The following is a 17276-nucleotide window of genomic DNA, read 5'->3' as shown; positions in this document are numbered from 1 at the left end:
ACTGTACTAAGTGCTGATAGCTACAGTATGATCAGATAGTAAGCACTTAATAAATGCCATCATTATTATTATTATTGTAAGACACAGTCCCTGTCCCTAATGGGGCTTTCAGTGTATGGGGCGGGAAAGATGTGCATTATTCTTAGTTCTCATCCCACAAAGTCTGGTTCTGCATTAAGCCAGGAAACTCACTCCTAGGGCCCCGGAATGATTTATTTGTCCAAGCTGCTTGTTCAGCCTGACTGAATGGTAGTAGCAGCAGCAGCAGCAGGAGGAGAAATTATTAAGTGCTTACTAAAGCACTGGCCTAAGTGAGGAGATAATTACAAAGTAAACAGCGTTGCTCATTAGCGTGCATGAAACATGCCCAGATATTACTAGCTCAGGCCTAAAAACAACTGGAATGATTTGCGTTGTTGCAAGGATGGTGAAGGACAGAGGGCAGGAGAGGTGGAATGAACTCACTTCCACTTGGATGGTCACCAAGGAAATCTTGCTAGGAGCTCCCCATTGGACAGATGAAACAACTGAGGTCCAGTGCAGGTAACTGATGTAACTAATAATAATAATAATAATAAAATGGTAATTCTGGTATCTGTTAAGCCTTTACTTTGTGCCAGGCACTGTACTAAGCTCTGGGGTGGATACAAGGAAATCAGATTGGACATAGTCCCTGTCCTGCATGGGGCTCACGGTCTTAATCCCCATTTTGCAACTGAGGCCCAGAGAAGTGAAGTGACTTTCCCAAGGTAACACAGCAGATAAGTGGTGGAGCCTGGAGAAGAACCCAGGTCCTTCTGATTCCCAGGCCCATGCACTATCCACTAGGCCGTCCTGAAGAAAACGAATCCAAAACTCCTTGTCTGTTCTCCTCTGTAGCTCCTGCTTGCTTTGCCCTTCCCCGGCTCTGAATTCCACCACCCAGCCAACAGAGAGTGCTTCCCATCCACTCTTGCCACCGAACTATCCCCCTCAAACTCCTCAGAGTGCCGGACCAAGCACGTCAACACTCCTTTTAATCGTGGCCTACAGTTGTCTGTGAGAGAGGTATGGAGAGACACAACCCCCCGGGACTCCCAGGGACCCCCAGGTGGGCCTGGGAGAACATAGTCTTTGCTGTCAGGTGGGGGCTGGAGGGATGTCATCGCTTAATATCTCTGACGCCTTGCTTCGGCAAAGTAAGGAGGCTCAGAGAGCAGGAAGGTGGAATTGGAAAGCCAGTCCCTTGGGCCCAGCAGTCAAGGTGGGGCAGGCCTGGGGGTAAGGGCAAGTTTGGACTTCGACTTAGGGAGGGTCTCCCAGAGGCTTGGCCAGGGGAGGGGTGACCGGTTGGAGTGAGGGTGTTGGGGGGAGGGTTATGTCGTGGGAAAGCAGGGGAGGGGCGGGAGAGTTGTCTTAGCTGGAATAAGGCGAGGGAGCGATCTGGAGGAGCTGACAGATGTGATTGGAGTGGTGGTGTGGACCCCCTTCCCCTACCAGGGAGGAGAATGCAAATGGGCTGGATGTGGGGGGCGGTGAAAGGATTAGTGGGGGGTGCCAGGAGGGGTGAGTCATGTGATCCTGGTGGTTGTTATCACAGCGGCCCCCTATCTCCAGAATATTACATTGATGGATGGGCGGCTTTTAACTGAGACTTGTGATGCTTGGAGGTGCGCCAGAGGAGAGTGAGAAAAATGGGGAAACCTGGGGACGATTGAACCTCAAAAGGCCAGCTAGAGGAACTGTGGTTTACCTTATATTTTTTAGGGTGCTTGTTAAGCACTTACTATGTGCTTAACAGGCCCTGGAACTGGTGTCTGGCCTCTGGCCTGAACGTTCTCCCTCCTTAAATTCAACAGACAATTATTCCGCCCCACCCCCCCGCCACCGCCCTTCAAAGCCTTATTGAAGGCACATCTCTTCCAAGAGGCCTTTCCTGACTAAACCCCCCTTTCCTATTCTCCCACTCACTTCTGCGTCTCCCTGACTTGCTCCTTGTATTCGTCCCCCACCCTGCCCCATAGTGCTTATGCACATGCCTGTTATTTATTTATTTGTATTAATGTCTTTCTCTCCGCCTCTAGATTATAAACTTGTGGGTAGGGAATGTGTCTGTTTATTGTCCTATTGTACTCTCCCAAGCACTTAGAGTAGTGCTCTGCATACTGTAAGCGGTCAATAAATATGATTGAATGAATGAATGAACTGTATTAAGCACTGGGGTGGATGCAAGCAAATTGGGATGGACACAGTTCCTGTCCCACATCAGGCTCACAGCTTCAATCTTCATTTTACAGATGAGGTAACTGAGGCCCAGAGAAGTGAAGTGACTTCCCCAAGGTCACATAGTCGACAAGTGGCAGAGCTGGGATTAGAACCTACAACCTTCTGAATCCCAGGCTGATGCTCTATCCACTACACCATGCTGTTTCCCCAGTGCTCTGTACTCTCTGAGTAGTGTTCATTCATTCATTCGGTTGTATTTATTGAGCACTTACTGTGTGCAGAGCACTGTACTAAGTGCTTGGAAAGTACAGTTTGGGAACAGAGACAATCTCTACCCAACAACGGGCTCACAGTCTAGAATGGGGAGACAATCAATCAATCAATCAATCGTATTTATTGAGCACTTACTGTGTGCAGAGCACTGTACTAAGCGCTTGGGAAGTACAAGTTGGCAACATATAGAGACAGTCCCTACCCAACAGTGGGCTCACAGTCTAGAAGGACAGACAACACAACAAAGCAAATAGTGCTTTGTGCAGTGTAGTGCTTTGCACACAGTAAAATCTCAGTGACTACCAATACTCCAGTGATCATTTTGGGGTGCGCTCAGTGAAGTCTGTTAGGTCTGAAGCTTGGACTTTACTCTCTCACCCAGATACCATTCCCCTTCCCCTCCTGGTCAGTCACAAGGTGATGTGACCACGCCAAGCTCATGTTCCCTCTGGCCGGCCAATCCAGCTTGGCTCCTGGCGAAAGCCGCGATTCAGTGGAAACTCTCACGGAAAATGCAAGGGGATCCCGGAGCCTCAACTGGGAATGGGTAGCGGGGAGCAGGAGGCCGCCAGGCTCGAATCTCAGGGCTGGCGCCTGCCCTGGAGGTCACTCCCGGCCCTCAGTTCTGGCTGGTTCTTCCTGGGGGTGGGAGAGGGAAGCATCCGGAGAGCTCAGCCAGTCAATCGTATTTATTGAGCACTTACTGTGTGCAGAGCACTGTACTAAGCGCCCAGTACAGTCCAATAGAACAATATAATAGATGCTTTCCCTGCCCATAGCAAGCTTTCAGTCTCGAGGGGGTGACAGACATTAACGTGAATAAATTTCAGATATGTAATATGTAGGTCATCGGGATCTGAGCCCCCTTGTTCCCATGGGGGCACTGGAGCGTAAATTCCTTGAGGCCAGGGGCCGTATCTACCACCTCTTTTGAGAAGCAGCGTGGCCTAGTGGAAAGAGCATAGGTCTGGGTGTCAAAGAGACCTGGGTTCCAATTCTGGCTCCACCACTCATCTGCTGTGTGACCTTGGTCAAGCTATTTAAGTTCTCTGTGCCTCGGTTTCCTCATCTGTAAAATGGGAATTAAGACTGGAGTCCCAGGTGGGACATGGACTATGGCCAACCTAATTAGCTTGTATCTACCTCAGTGCCTAGTACAGGGACTGGCACACAGCAAGCGCTTAACAAAAAGCATTATTATTATTTTGAATTGTATTCTCCTAAATGCTTAGTTAACAGTGCCTTGCACAGGTAAGCACTCAATAAATACCACTGACTGATGGATTGGTAATAAATACTTCTACTGCTGCTGCAGTACAACTACAACTACAAGTTAAGGCAGGGTAGCCTAGTGGAAAGACCCATGGATTGAGCTTCAGTCGGGAGACCCATATTCTAATCCCAGTTCTGCCCCTGGCCTTCCATGTGGCCTTGGGCAAGTCTAGACTTTAAGCTTGTGGTGGGCAGGGGATGTGTCTGTTATATTGTTGTGTTGTACTCTCCCAAGCTCTTAATACAGTGCTCTGCACATGATTAGCGCCAGTAAATGTGATCGATTGATAAGTCACTTAACCTCTTGGACCTCAGTTTCCTTCTTTGTAAAATGTAGTTATGATTCATTCAGTCAGTCGTACTTAAGAAGCGCTTACTGTGTGCAAAGCACTGTACTAAGCACTTGGGAAAGTACAACACGATATGATCCCTGCTCTCCCTCACTCTTAATTGTGAACCCTGTGAGGGACAGGGGTTGTTTCTGATCTGATTATCTTGTATGTGACTTGGCGCTTAGCACATAGTAAGAGCTTAATTAGTACCACAATTATTATTAATTATAAGGATAAGATCTGGTCCCTGCCCTCAAGAGGCCTCCAGTCTAATGGGAGAGACAGGACTCAACAAAATATAAGTCTTGGATGCCTCCAAGTACCTAGGAAATCTCAAGGAACTCAGATGGCAGAAAGTTGATAAATGTAATTTTCTAAGCTTTCCACGGAGGTTAAAAGGTCTAATTTGGGAAGACTTCATGGAGGAGATGGAGTGAAGTTTGAAAAGAGGGGAGGGATATGACTCGGGAAGGAATGGGCAATGGATCTCAGAGGTGAGAAAGTCGTGGGTAGAAGGAGATAAGCAGGTATGCTGGGCTGTAGCAAGGAGCAGGAGCCGGAGTGTAGAGAGAGAGAGAGAGATAAGGGCAGACTTAAAAGCCGCTTCCAACAATCTCCAGAAACCAAAATCCTCCTCTCCATTTGGCATTAAGTGGTCAAGGGACTTCAGGCCACATTCTCCAGACTCCCCACCTCCAGGCGGTGCTGACATTAATGGGGGAATATGAGCTGGGGGGGGTGGGGGTGCAGGGGTGGAGAAGAGAGTGGGGTGGATTGGGGGAGGGTATGGCAGCGAGTGAAAGGAGAGATAAGGATGAATGAATAAAAATGGTGAAATTAAATGGAGTAAAATGATGGCAAAGAACTTTACACAAGCAAATGGTCATGTCTACTTACCCTCTTGTATATTCCTAAGGGCTTGATGTAGTAGATTGTAAGCTGCTTGAGGACAGGAAATCATGGCATAATGGATAGAGCATGGGCCTGGGAGTCCAAAGTTTATAGGTTCTAATCCCGGCTCCACCACTTGTCTGCTGTGTGACCTTAGGCAAGTCACTTTACTTTCCTGGGCCTCAGTTTCCTCATCTGTAAAGTGGGGATTGAAGAAAATGGGGATGAACAAGTACATCCCCTGCCCACAACCCAGCTGACAGTCTAGAGGGGGAAACAGACGTTAATATAAATAAATAACTCAATTGCAGATATGGACATAAGGGATTCCGGAAGTCTATGGTGGTGCTGGGACTAGAACCCAGGAGTCCTGGTTCCTGTCCTGCCCTGCTGTTCCTCCCTTTAGTTTTCTGCGATCCAGGGTCGAGTGACTTTTCTCTCTGGATGCTGGTGGATACAGGCTCAGTTTGGCCCATGGGAGGCAGGGGCCGGGACTCCAAGCGACCCTCTAGGAATGTGTGTAGGGGGTCTCTCACCAGATGGGTGGGAGGATGTCTGGTTTTCCTGCCCCTTGCCACCCCCTGCCCATCTGCTGCACCTTCCAGCGATCTCCATTGCCCCTTACGCCCAATTGGGCCCAGGCTAGCCGGCACTGAGGGGCTCTCCAGGGCCTCCCAGCCTCTGAGAACCACATCTGCCCGGAGGGGCGGGGGCTGAGGGGGGAAGAGGGGAGGCAGGCCTCAGGGGGATCCAAAGAGATAAAGCCTGTGATGTCACCGACTCCCCTGACATCAAACTCCCTGAGAGAAAACAGACAGTCTCCCCCGCCCCCGTTCCTCCTCTGGCCCTAGGAGAGAGAGACAGGTGGTCACAGCCCCACGCCTTCCTGGAAGGCCTTGCTTCACGTTTCTTGGGGCTGCTGAGACCCTGGCTTGTGTGTCTACTGGAGACCCCGGGCCGGTTGGGACACCCCCCCACCACACTCCACTGCCTTCCTCCTCCAGGGGAAGCCTGGGGGTCAGCGAAGATCATTCCCCCTTTAGAATGGGGTTCACCATGTCCTTAGCTGTCTCCCACAACTTGCCCACTGTCACACACAACAACACTCACACATCCTCACAAACACTGGGACATTCTCATACCCTCACACATTCCCCCACACATTCGCAGCCTTCCACACACCCTCACACATGCACACACCCTCACGTACACCTGCATCCTCACTCATGAATGCATCCTAACACACATGCATTCACCCCAACATGTATGCATTCACCCTCTTGGGCACTCATGATCTTCACAACTCCCTTGCACACTCCTGCACACTCCCACACCACCGTGCACCCTCACACTCTCTTGCACCTTCACAAGGCAGGGAAGACTGGGATTGTGACCATTTGCCCCAAGACATTCAGAGTCCAACACGTTCTCCATCAACTCCAGGAAAGGTGGCCACAGAAGAACCCAGGCTGATGAGAAGGTGAGATTAGTTGCTATGGACAGCAGATCTGGACATAATAAAAACGTTATTCAGAGTAGACACGCCACATCAAATACAGTTTTGGCGCACAGATCCCAGAACCTATCAACCTCCCTTTTTTTTCTTTCCTCTTTGTCTTCCAAATCCCTCAAAGCTGTTTTAAATGCAAAAAGGAAGGAGTGAATCATTGGACAACCTCAGCGTGCCAGAGAGCACTGACTTAATATTTGTTCAAGCTCCGTGTTTCACCGAGGGCCGTGTTGCAGACTGCTTCACCCTACTCTGTACGTGCTCACAATTAATCCAAGAATGCATATGGCGTCCCAAGTCACCCCCACCGCCGTCTACGGGGGCAGGAGTGAACTGATCAGATTAAGCCGAATATGAGTGAGTCCAGGGCCAAGGAGGTGTTCCAGATTCGCACTCCTGAACTTGGTGGTTGTCACGAGGGCGGAGGCGAACGTGTTTTTCAGATTTATCATGGCAAATGAAGTTGTTTTGGTCTAGTGCCACTGCCTCACCTGATTGCTATCAATGATTCCACGCTGGAGAAACAGGGCAAGTTGCCCTAAGAGACTTGCCAGTAGAGCTACATAGAGTTGTATACACACTCACGCAAGCACACACACACACGCACAGAAGGAATTTGGCACCCGTCTTCAATATGAAATAACTGTTGGAACCCTTCACAGATTAGGTAATAGAAAGTTCTTTCCTGTCCCCTGTGAATGGAGACAGATAAAAACGGAACTCCGGACAATAGCAAAATGATTCATGGATGTTTAAGGTTCGAAATGACAGGCCCCCGTGGCGGAAAGGTGAGGGGTAGTTGGGAGGGGGGAGGTTAGCTAGAGAACATGTGCCTGGAAGGATGTGTCTGTCTGAAGCCATAACCCTGGTTGGGAAGAATCTTTGCAGGTGGAAAATTTCAGAGAGGATTGCTCCCTCTTGCAGGGGTGGCAATGGGAATGGGGTGGGAGCTGGGGAGGGGAAGGGAGAGAGTGAGGGGTGAAAATGAGAGGTATAAAGGAGAGGAATTATGTAGTACAGTGCTCTGCACACAGGAAGCACTCAATAAATATGATTGAATGAACTCTGTTTTTCCTTTTTAAGTTTTGTTCAAGATTCCACTATGTATGCACTCTCTCATTCCCATCTTCCCCTTTCCATTCCTTTTTCTGTCCTATCGGTCTATTATTTTAGTTTGTCTCCCATGCTATATTGCAAGCTCCATGAGAGCAGGGATTGTATCTTTCAACTCTTTCATACCCTCCCAAGTTCTTCATGGCAGATGGAATGAAACAGTCTTGCAGATAGCTACTTGCCCGGGGCTATTAGTAATGAAAATTGGCCAGTGGCAAAGGATGGTGGCTTTGGTTTTGACTATGCAGTGGTTGGTAGAAAGATTCAATGGGCTGGCAGCCGTTTTGGTAATGAACTGCCAAGATAAATATTTTCATTTTATTTATCTACAATGAATAATATAGAAGACTTCTCACTTATTTAACTTCCAAGTGTGAGAGTTTTCAAATCCTTGGGTCCCAGCCATAATTTCCTGCTTTCCTTTTAATAGGTTGGTCCCTCAAAAAAACAAAATTTCCTCCCAAAACCTTAAGAAGGCTTAATTGTACTTTATAGCTGCCTCTCATGGAAACGGGGACAAGGAGAGCTGGGAAATCTAAAGATTGCATGTGGATAATTCACATCTTCTGTTAATGCCCAAATCTCATTTTAGTCTATAGTTTTGTGGACCACCCTGCCTCCCATAGGAACATAACCATTTCCTGACCCACGGTTCATCCAATCAGTCTTAATAAGCAAAGGACCTTATTAAGTGCGGGGGCGGGGGGGTGGGGAGACACAAGCTAATCAGCTCGGACACAGCCCCTGTTCCACATGGAGCTCACAGTCTAAATTGGAGAGGGAAGAGGTACTGAGTCCTCATTTTACAGATGAGGAAACTGAGGCCCAGAGAAGTGAAGTGACTTGCTCAGGGCTAGTGGCAGAACCGGGATTAGAACCCAGGTCTCCTAACTTCCAGACCCTTGCTCTTTCCAGTCAGTAACAATCTTGCATCCAACCCTGTGCTGAGTACGTGGCTTTGGTATACAGTCAGGGTTTAATAAAAGTCATAATTATTATTGCACTTGGGTCTGTTTCCTCTGGGCACTTGGCATTCACCCCACCCTCAGCCTCATAGCCCTGATTTATTTATCCATAATTAGTTTATTTATATTAATGTCTGTCCCCACCTCCAGATTCTAAGCTTCTTGTAAACAGGCATCAATATAAATGAATAGAATTATAGATATGTACATATCAACGTAAGTGCTGTGGGGTGGGGACGGGGGTAGAGTAAAGGAAATGAGTCGGGTGACGTGGAGGGGAAGGGGAGCTGAGGAAAAGGGAGGGGACCTCCCAAGAGTTTGGTACAGTGCTCTGCACACAGTAGGTGCTCAATAAGTACCATCGATTGTTTGATTGATTGGCACTTCCTGTCCATCCTGTTAACAAGATGCAAAAATAAACTAATTGACGTTTCCGCTCCTCCCACTCCAGGGTTGGTGTTAATAAGATGATGAACGTCTTTAAAAAGAAGAAGAAAAAAGGGGCCTGGATCACCCCAAATTGGAATCGGGCATTAGACTTTTCAAAAGTTTTATTGACTCAGCCTCGAGGTCAGGGATGGAGTCACTTGGGTGCTTGGATCTGGTAGTCGATCCAACATCCACATGCGGCACCTTGGCTGATGACCACAGTGATAGGTGGATTTAGAGACACCCCTCTAAGTAGAGTCAAGTGGCCAGTTCCCTGTTTACAGAGTTGGTTGAAAAAAGTCATTCTCCATTAATTAATTATTCAGCGGTATTTATTGAGCTCTTACTTTATGCAGAGCACTGGACTAAGTACTTAGAAGAATATGATATAGCTATAAAGAGAGACAATCCCTGTCCACAACAGTCTCGAGCATGATTCAGGGATGCATGTGCTTTCTGGACGTTAGCAGTCTGTGAGCCCCCCAAGTGATAGAGCCCCAGTGCTTAGCTAATAATAATAATAGTAATAATAATAATGATGGTATTTGTTAAGCACTTACTATGTGCCAAGCACTGTTCTTAGCTCTGGTGTAGATACAAGGTAATCAGGTTGTTCCACGTGGGGCTCACAGTCTTAATCCCCATTTTCCAGATGAGTTAACTGAGGCTCAGAGAAGTTAAGTGACTTGCTCAAAGTCACACAACTGATAAGTGGCGGAGCTGGGATTAGAACCCACAACTTCTGACACACAAGCCTGTCCTCTTTCCACTGAGCCACAAAATAGTAAAGGCCTAAATCATATTATTATTATTCCTCTTATCGCGAGCCCACTGTTGGGTAGGGACTGTCTCTATATGTTGCCAGCTTGTACTTCCCAAGGGCTTAATACAGTGCTCTGCACACAGTAAGCGCTCAATAAATACGATTGATTGATTGATTGATTACTTTTGCTTTTATTATTATTGTTATCCTGAGCTCGTTGACCTACATTTCTGTGGGGAAGGTGCGGGTGGGGGGGCTTGCGTGGTTTAGTGGAAAGAGCTCGGGCTTGGGAGTCAGAGGTCGTGGGTTCTAATCCCGCCTCCACCACGTGTCAGCGTGGTGACTTTGGACAAGGCATTTCACTTCGCTGTGCCTCAGTGACCTCAGCTGTAAAATGGGGATTAAGACTGTGAGCCCCATGTGGGACAACCTAATTAACTTGTATCTACCCCAGCGTTTAGAACAGTGTTTGGCACATAGTAAGCGCTTAACAAATACCAGCATTATTATTCCCTCCCTCCTGTCCTGTCCTGTCCTGCCCTGGCCCCGGACAACTGGGTCCTCTGGAGGAACAGACCCGGGGGTGGAGGTCGTATTCTGAGACCCCCCCAAATCCTCCCAGTGGATGAGACGGCAGAGAGAGACATCCCTCCTCCCCCAGCCCCCAGCCTCATCCTTCCCCTGGTCCTGGGGGAAGTGGTTATCGCGGTTCCGGGAGGGGAGAGAGTTGGGGGTCAGAGATGGGGGGTGGGGGGAGACCCCCCAGCCCTTCCTCCTCCTCTCCCCCTCCCTCACCCCTTCCCTTCCCCGGAGCGATAAAAAACTGTTTATTTTGGCAGTGACGGAGGGTCCATTTACCCGGAAAGCGGAGAGAGGCGCGACCCTCCCCCCAATTTCTCCCTTCTGCCGTTCATTCATTCATTCAACCGTATTGACTGATTCATTCATTCATTCAATCGTATTTATTGAGCGCTTACTGTGTGCAGAGCACTGTACTAAGCGCTTGGGAAGTTCAAGTTGGCAACATATAGAGACGGTCCCTACCCAACAACGGGCTCACAGTCTAGAAGGGAGAGACAAACAACAAAACAAAACAAGTAGACAGGTGATTGAGCGCTTACTGTGTGCAGAGCATTGTACTAAGCGCTTGGGAAGTACAAGTTGGCAACATATAGAGACGGTCCCTACCCAACAACGGGCTCACAGTCTAGAAGGGAGAGACAAACAACAGAACAAAACAAGTAGACAGGTGATTGAGCGCTTACTGTGTGCAGAGCACTGTACTAAGCGCTTGGGAAGTACAAGTTGGCAACATATAGAGGCGGTCCCTACCCAACAACGGGCTCACAGTCTAGAAGGGAGAGACAAACAACAAAACAAAACAAGTAGACAGGTGATTGAGCGCTTACTGTGTGCAGAGCATTGTACTAAGCACTTGGGAAGTACAAGTTGGCAACATATAGAGACGGTCCCTACCCAACAACGGGCTCACAGTCTAGAAGGGAGAGACAAACAACAAAACAAAACAAGTAGACAGGTGATCGAGCGCTAACTGTGTGCAGAGCACTGTACTAAGCGCTTGGGAAGTACAATTCGGCAACAGATAACCCCCGTTATAGATCGCGCAGGGCCCTGCCGCTCGATTGATCAATCAGTCGATCAATCAATCGACCGAGCTAACTAGCCTGCCCCTATACAGGGTCTTGGCCCCGTAGGACGAGGGCCGGCGGGGAGGGCGAGGACCCCGGAGACTAGCAAAGTGCTTGGCATATAATAATAATAATGATGATGATGACATTTGTTAAGCGCTTACTATGTGCCAAGCACTGTTCTAAGCGCTGGGGTAGATACGGGGTAATCAGGTTGTCCCACGTGGGACTCACAATCTTAACCCCCATTTTACAGATGAGGGAACTGAGGCCCAGAGAAGTGAAGGGACTTGGCCAAAGTCACGCAGCTGAGCGCTTGGCACAGAGAAAGCGTTTAACAAATCCCCCAATTATCATTATTATTCTTAATAATGAGGCTCCTCCGGGCCTCAGCTCCCTCCCCATCCTCCCCGCCCCCTCCCCCTCCTAGGCTGCAGGGGCTCCTCCCCCTCCCCCTGTGCCCGCCCCCCGCGCTGTCCCCTCCTGAAATGTCCTGTGTGGGGGGCTGCGCCCGGACCCCGCCCACCCCTCTCTCCTCGCCCCCGGCCCGGCTCAGACCAGACCCGACCGGACCCCTCTCCCCACCGGACCCTGCCACCCCCGGACCCTGCCACCCCCAGCCTCGCGCTCCCCCGGACCCTGAGACCCCCGGCCCCCCACTCCTCCGGACCCTGAGACCCCCAGCCTCACGGGACCCCGGACCTTGAGACCCCCGGACCCCCGCTCCCCCGGACCCTGAGACCCCAGCCTCACGGGACCCCGGACCTTGAGACCCCCAGCCTCAAGGGACCCCGGACCTTGAGACCCCCGGCCCCCCGCTCCCCTGGACCCTGCCACCCCAGGACCCTGCGACCCCCAGCCTCGCGCTCCCCCGGACCCTGAGACCCCCCAGCCTCAGGGACCCCGGACCTTGAGACCCCCGACCCCCCGCTCCCCTGGACCCTGCCACCCCAGGACCCTGCGACCCCCGTCCCCCCGCTCCCCCGGACCCTGAGACCCCCAGCCTCACGGGACCCCGGACCTTGAGACCCCCGGCCCCCCGCTCCCCTGGATCCTGCCACCCCAGGACCCTGCGACCCCCAGCCTCGCGCTTCCCCGGACCCTGCGACCCCCAGCTTCACGGGACTCCGGACGCTGAGACCCCCGGACCCCCATTCCCCCGACCCTGAGACCCCCGGATCCTGAGACCCCCGGACCCCCGTTCCCCCGGACCCTGAGATCTCCGGCCCCTGCGCCCCCAATCTCCGGCCGCCCCCAGACTCAAGGGACCCCCTGCCCCCTCTTCTAGACCCAGCGACCCCCAGCCTCCTGCGCCCCCAATCTCCGGCCGCCCCCAGCCTCACGGGACCCCGGCCCCCCCATCCCCTCGCTCTCCCCCCCCCCCCCGTCCCGGGGGTCCCCGCCCCTTTCCCTCCCGCCCCCCTCCTCCCCCGGCCATGGAGCCGGCGCCGGGCGAGCTGTCCGACCTGAGCAGCCGGGAGGCGCAGACGCTGCGCGAGGCGCTGTGCCGCTACGAGGACACCCTGCGGGGCTCCGTGCGCCAGATCCACGGAGACGTGCAGCGGGTGAAGGAGGGCGTGGAGCGCCAGGTGGGCGAAGCGCTGCGGCTGGCAGCCCCCTTGGCCCGCACCGTGGCAGACCTGCAGCAAGACCACCGGCGCCTGCGGGCCCAGCTGGACCGGCTGGCCAGACACGTGGACGCCCTGGGCCGGGCCGCCGGGCTCCCCGAGCCCCCGGACACCCCCGAAGACACCCCTCCTGGCACTACCCCCGCCCCAGGCCCCCCCGGGGGCACTGCCCGCTTCGCCACCCGGGCCATCTTCTCGCTGTCTGGACGCAGCCAGGTAGGGGCAGAGGGGACACAGGGGGACCCTTTTAGACTGTGAGCCCACTGTTGGGTAGGGACTGTCTCTATATGTTGCCAGCTTGTACTTCCCAAGCGCTTAGTACAGTGCTCTGCACACAGTAAGCGCTCAATAAATACAATTGATTGATTGATTGACACAGGGGGCAGAGAGGGCACAGGGGACAGAGGGGGCACAGGGGGCAGAGAAGGCACAGAGGGCACAGGGAGCACGGGGGCCTGGGTGGGGAGGGGGACTGTGTCTGGTAGGGGGTCACCGTCTGGGGGCATCACCCCCTGCCACAGGTTGGGCGGCTCTGCCCAGGTAAGACTCTGAGCCCATTGTTGGATAGGGATAGTCTCTGTTGCCGAATTGTAATAATAATAGTAACGATGAAGGTATTAGTTAAGCGCTTACTATAATAATAATAATGATGATGACATTTGTTAAGAGCTTACTATGTGCCGAGCACTGTTCTAAGCGCTGGGGTAGATACAAGGTAATTAGGTTGTCCCACATGGGGCTCACCATCTTCATCCCCATTTTACAGATGAGGTCACTGAGGCTCAGAGAAGTGAAGTGGCTTGCCCAAAATCACACAGCTGACAAGCGACAGAGCTGGGATTAGAACCCATGACCTCTGACTCCCAAGCCCAGGCTCTTTCCACTAGGCCACGCTGCTTCTCTACTTTTACTTTCCAAGCACTTAGTCCAGTGCTCTGCATACAGTCAGTGCTCAATAAATACGATTGAATGAATGAACTTTGAGACAACAGTCCTCAGCACCTGGTAAGCGCTTAACAATTGCCATCATCATCATCATCAACTCTGATCTCTCCCCAAGTTTCTGCTTAATAATTATAATGATGATGGTATTTGTTAAATGCTTACTCTTGTGCCAAGGACTGTTCTAAGCGCTGGGGGAGATACAAGGTCAGCAGGTTGTCCCACGTGGGGCGCACGGTCTTCATCCCCATTTTACAGAAGAGGGAACTGAGGCACAGAGAAGTGAAGTAACTTGCCCCAAGTCACACAGCTGACAAGTGGCAGAGGTGGGATAAGAACCCATGACCTCTGGCTCCCAAGCCTGGGCTCTTTCCACTAAGCCACGCTGCTTCTCCATCTCACTCGTCCAAGCCCCACTCCCCCCACCTATCCCCCTTCCCCAGTGCCCGTGAATAGAAGGGGACTACCCTATATCTAGAAGGCCCCCCTTCCTTCTAGACTGTGAGCCTGTTGTTGGGTAGGGATTGTCTTTATTGCTGAATTGGACTTTCCAAGCGCTTAGTACAGTGCTCTGCGCACAGTAAGCGCTCAATAAATATGAATGAATGAATCTTGGTCCTGTCCACACTCAGATTAGGACCCGGCTTTTGGGGGGTTGGGGGGAGCAGGAAAGGGAACCCTCTGGGCAGACTGTCACTTGTTGCCACCAAATTGCCAGAAGAACTGGGAGGTTGCCACCAAAGGGGGATGGGCGACACTAGAGCCACGATGGACCTCGGCAGGTGTTACCTCTGGGGGAGGGGAGGAAGTGGAGAAAGAGGATTGTGTTGTGCTGAAAGGTTAGGCTGTCGGAGCAGGGAATAATAATAATTTGGGTACCTGTCAAGTGCTTACTGTGTATCAAATGCCGTTCTCAGCACCCGGGGCGATACAGGGTAGTCAGGTTGGACACAGTCCCTGTCCCAACTAGGGCTCTCACTCTAAATCCCCATTCACAGATGAGGGAACTGAGGCCCAGAAAAGTGAAGTGACCTGTCCAAGGTCACACAGCAGACATGTGGTAGAGCCAGAATTAGAACCCATGACCTTCTGACTCCCAGGCCTGTGCTCTCTCCACTAAGCCATATTGCTTCTGCAAACGGAATGAATACATAGGCCAAAGTGTGGGCACCTGTGGGTGTAGGTGATGGGGGCAATCTGGAGAGAGGAAGAGGGGCAGGCGGCCAGAGAAAAGCAAACATGGTACTAGGTGCCAGCTGCCCCTTTCCTTCAAGGCACAAACTCCTCTCGCCTGGAGTTACCTCTGCCACGGACTCCCTGGACACTTCCTCCAGGCTCATAATGGGTCCCAGGTCAGGGAGTAGGGGATCGAATCCTCAGATGGCAGATCTTTGGGGTCCTTAATAATAATAATAATAATAATAATAATGATGGCATTTATGAAGCGCTATGTGCAAAGCACTTTTCTAAGTGCTGGAGAGGTTACAAGGTGATCAGGTTGTCCCACGGAGGGCTCACAGTCTTCATCCACATTTTACAGATGAGGGAACTGAGGCCCAGAGAAGTGAAGTGACTTGCCCAGTCACACAGCTGACAGGTGGTGGAGCTAGGATTAGAACCCATGACCTCTGACTCCAAAGCCCATGCTCTTTCCACTAAGCCACACTGCTTCTCTAGGTTTCCTGTCCTTACCAAGGTGGTCAGGCGGAGGGTGACTTGCCTTTGGTTGGCCCAGTGTGATCGGGGCACATGTTCCTTTAAAGAGCAGTGGCTTGCTGAGGTGGGGGATTTGGGGTGGGGGGCTGGGAATGGACGGGGGGAGGTCACTGACTCACCAGCTAGAAACTAGACTCAAAGCCGGGGGGCCACAGCCCAGGCCTCTTTCGGCACTGACCCCTCACTCCAACTGGTTACATCAGACACCTTGGTTTGGATCGGATTGGTGAGCTGAGCCACTCAAGTCAGTCATATTTACAGTGTGCAGAGCACTGTACTAAGCGCTTAGGGAGAGGACAATGCAACAATAAACAGACACATTCCCTGTAGCGGGGGACGGGCTGGTAGGTACTGCCGACATGAGGGGGAGGCCAACCGTCTCCCTCCCTCTCTCCATCCCTCCTTCTGCCTCTCTCCTGGCTCCGTCTGGCACCGGTCTCTCTCATGGACAGACCCTCAGAGCTGCTGGAGCTGGAGGGGAGCGGGTTCGACATCCTGGGTGGTCTAGACTACTTTGGGTTCATCTAAGCCCTGAGAGCTGTTGCAAAGGAAGACGTGGAATGCGACCAGTGCTACTATTAATCAATCAATCAGTGGGATTCATTGAGTGCTTACTGTGCGCAGACCACTTGCTTTTTTTTAAAAAAAATTATATTTGTTTCCCCTTCTAGACAGCTGTTGTTGGGTAGGGACCGTCTCTATATGTTGCCAACTTGTACTTCCCAAGCGCTTAGTACAGTGCTCTGCACACAGTAAGCGCTCAATAAATACGATTGAATGAATGAATGAATGAATGTGGGGAGGGAATGTGTCTACCAACTCTGTTGTATTGCACTCTCCAAAGTGTTTAGTACAGTGTTCTGCACACAGTAAGCAGTCAGTAAAGCACCAGTGATGATGATAATGGTTTAGTAATAATAATAATGGTATTTGTTAAGCGCTTACTGTGTGCCAAGCACTGTTCTAAGCCCTGGGGGAGAAACAAGGTAATCAGGTTGTCCCACGTTGGGTTCACAGGTTTAATCCCCATTTTCCAGATGAGGTAACTGAGGCACAGAGAAGTTAAGTGACTTGCCCAAAGTCACACAGCTGGCAAGTGACAGAGCTGGGATTAGTACAGTGCTCTGCACACACTAAGCACTCAGTAAACATGCCTGATGGATCAATTTACTTACACACACACATTCACACATCACCCCACTGCCGCTCCTCCTCTCTGTCGGCCAACTTTCTCTGTCCCCTGGTGAAAGTGTACCCCCACCGTTTCACCCTGTCATGGGAAGCAGCATGGCCTAGCAGCAAGAGCCTGGGCTTGGGTGTCAGAAGATGTGGGTTCTAATCCTGACTCTGGCACTTGTCTGCTGTGAGACCTTGGGCAAGTCACTTCACTCCTCCATGCCACAGTGACCTCATCTGGAAAATGGGGATTAAGACTGTGGGCCGCATGTGGGACAAGGACTGTGTCCAACCTGATTAGCCTATACCCACTCCAGCACTTAGTACAGTGCTTGGCACATAGTAAGTACTTAACAAAGAAGCAACGTGGCTTAGTGGAAAGAGCACGGGCTTGGGAGTCAGAGGTCGTGGG

General features: G+C 51.4%; 2 protein-coding genes across 2 annotated transcripts in view; both read left to right on the top strand.

The window, feature by feature from the left end:
* Positions 1-7247: 7247 nt before the first annotated feature.
* LOC119939088 (vegetative cell wall protein gp1-like) lies at positions 7248-12571 on the top strand. The gene is made up of 3 exons (XM_038758850.1): positions 7248-7271; positions 12087-12267; positions 12357-12571. The coding sequence occupies exons 1-3, from the start codon at positions 7248-7250 to the stop codon at positions 12569-12571; spliced, it is 420 nt and encodes a 139-aa protein (XP_038614778.1).
* A 267-nt stretch (positions 12572-12838) lies between these two features.
* SMTNL2 (smoothelin like 2) overlaps positions 12839-17276 on the top strand; it is a 39569-nt gene continuing 35131 nt past the window's right edge. Inside the window, exon 1 of the mRNA XM_038759888.1 lies at positions 12839-13246. Within this exon, the coding sequence (XP_038615816.1) occupies positions 12839-13246 (408 nt within the window). The remainder of the gene's footprint in view (positions 13247-17276) is intronic.

The sequence above is a fragment of the Tachyglossus aculeatus genome, chromosome 17 (assembly GCF_015852505.1).
Source record: "Tachyglossus aculeatus isolate mTacAcu1 chromosome 17, mTacAcu1.pri, whole genome shotgun sequence".
In the NCBI taxonomy this organism is placed as follows: Eukaryota; Metazoa; Chordata; class Mammalia; order Monotremata; family Tachyglossidae; genus Tachyglossus; species Tachyglossus aculeatus.
Note: the sequence above shows the minus strand (reverse complement) of the source record. Positions and strands in the feature narration are given on the sequence as shown.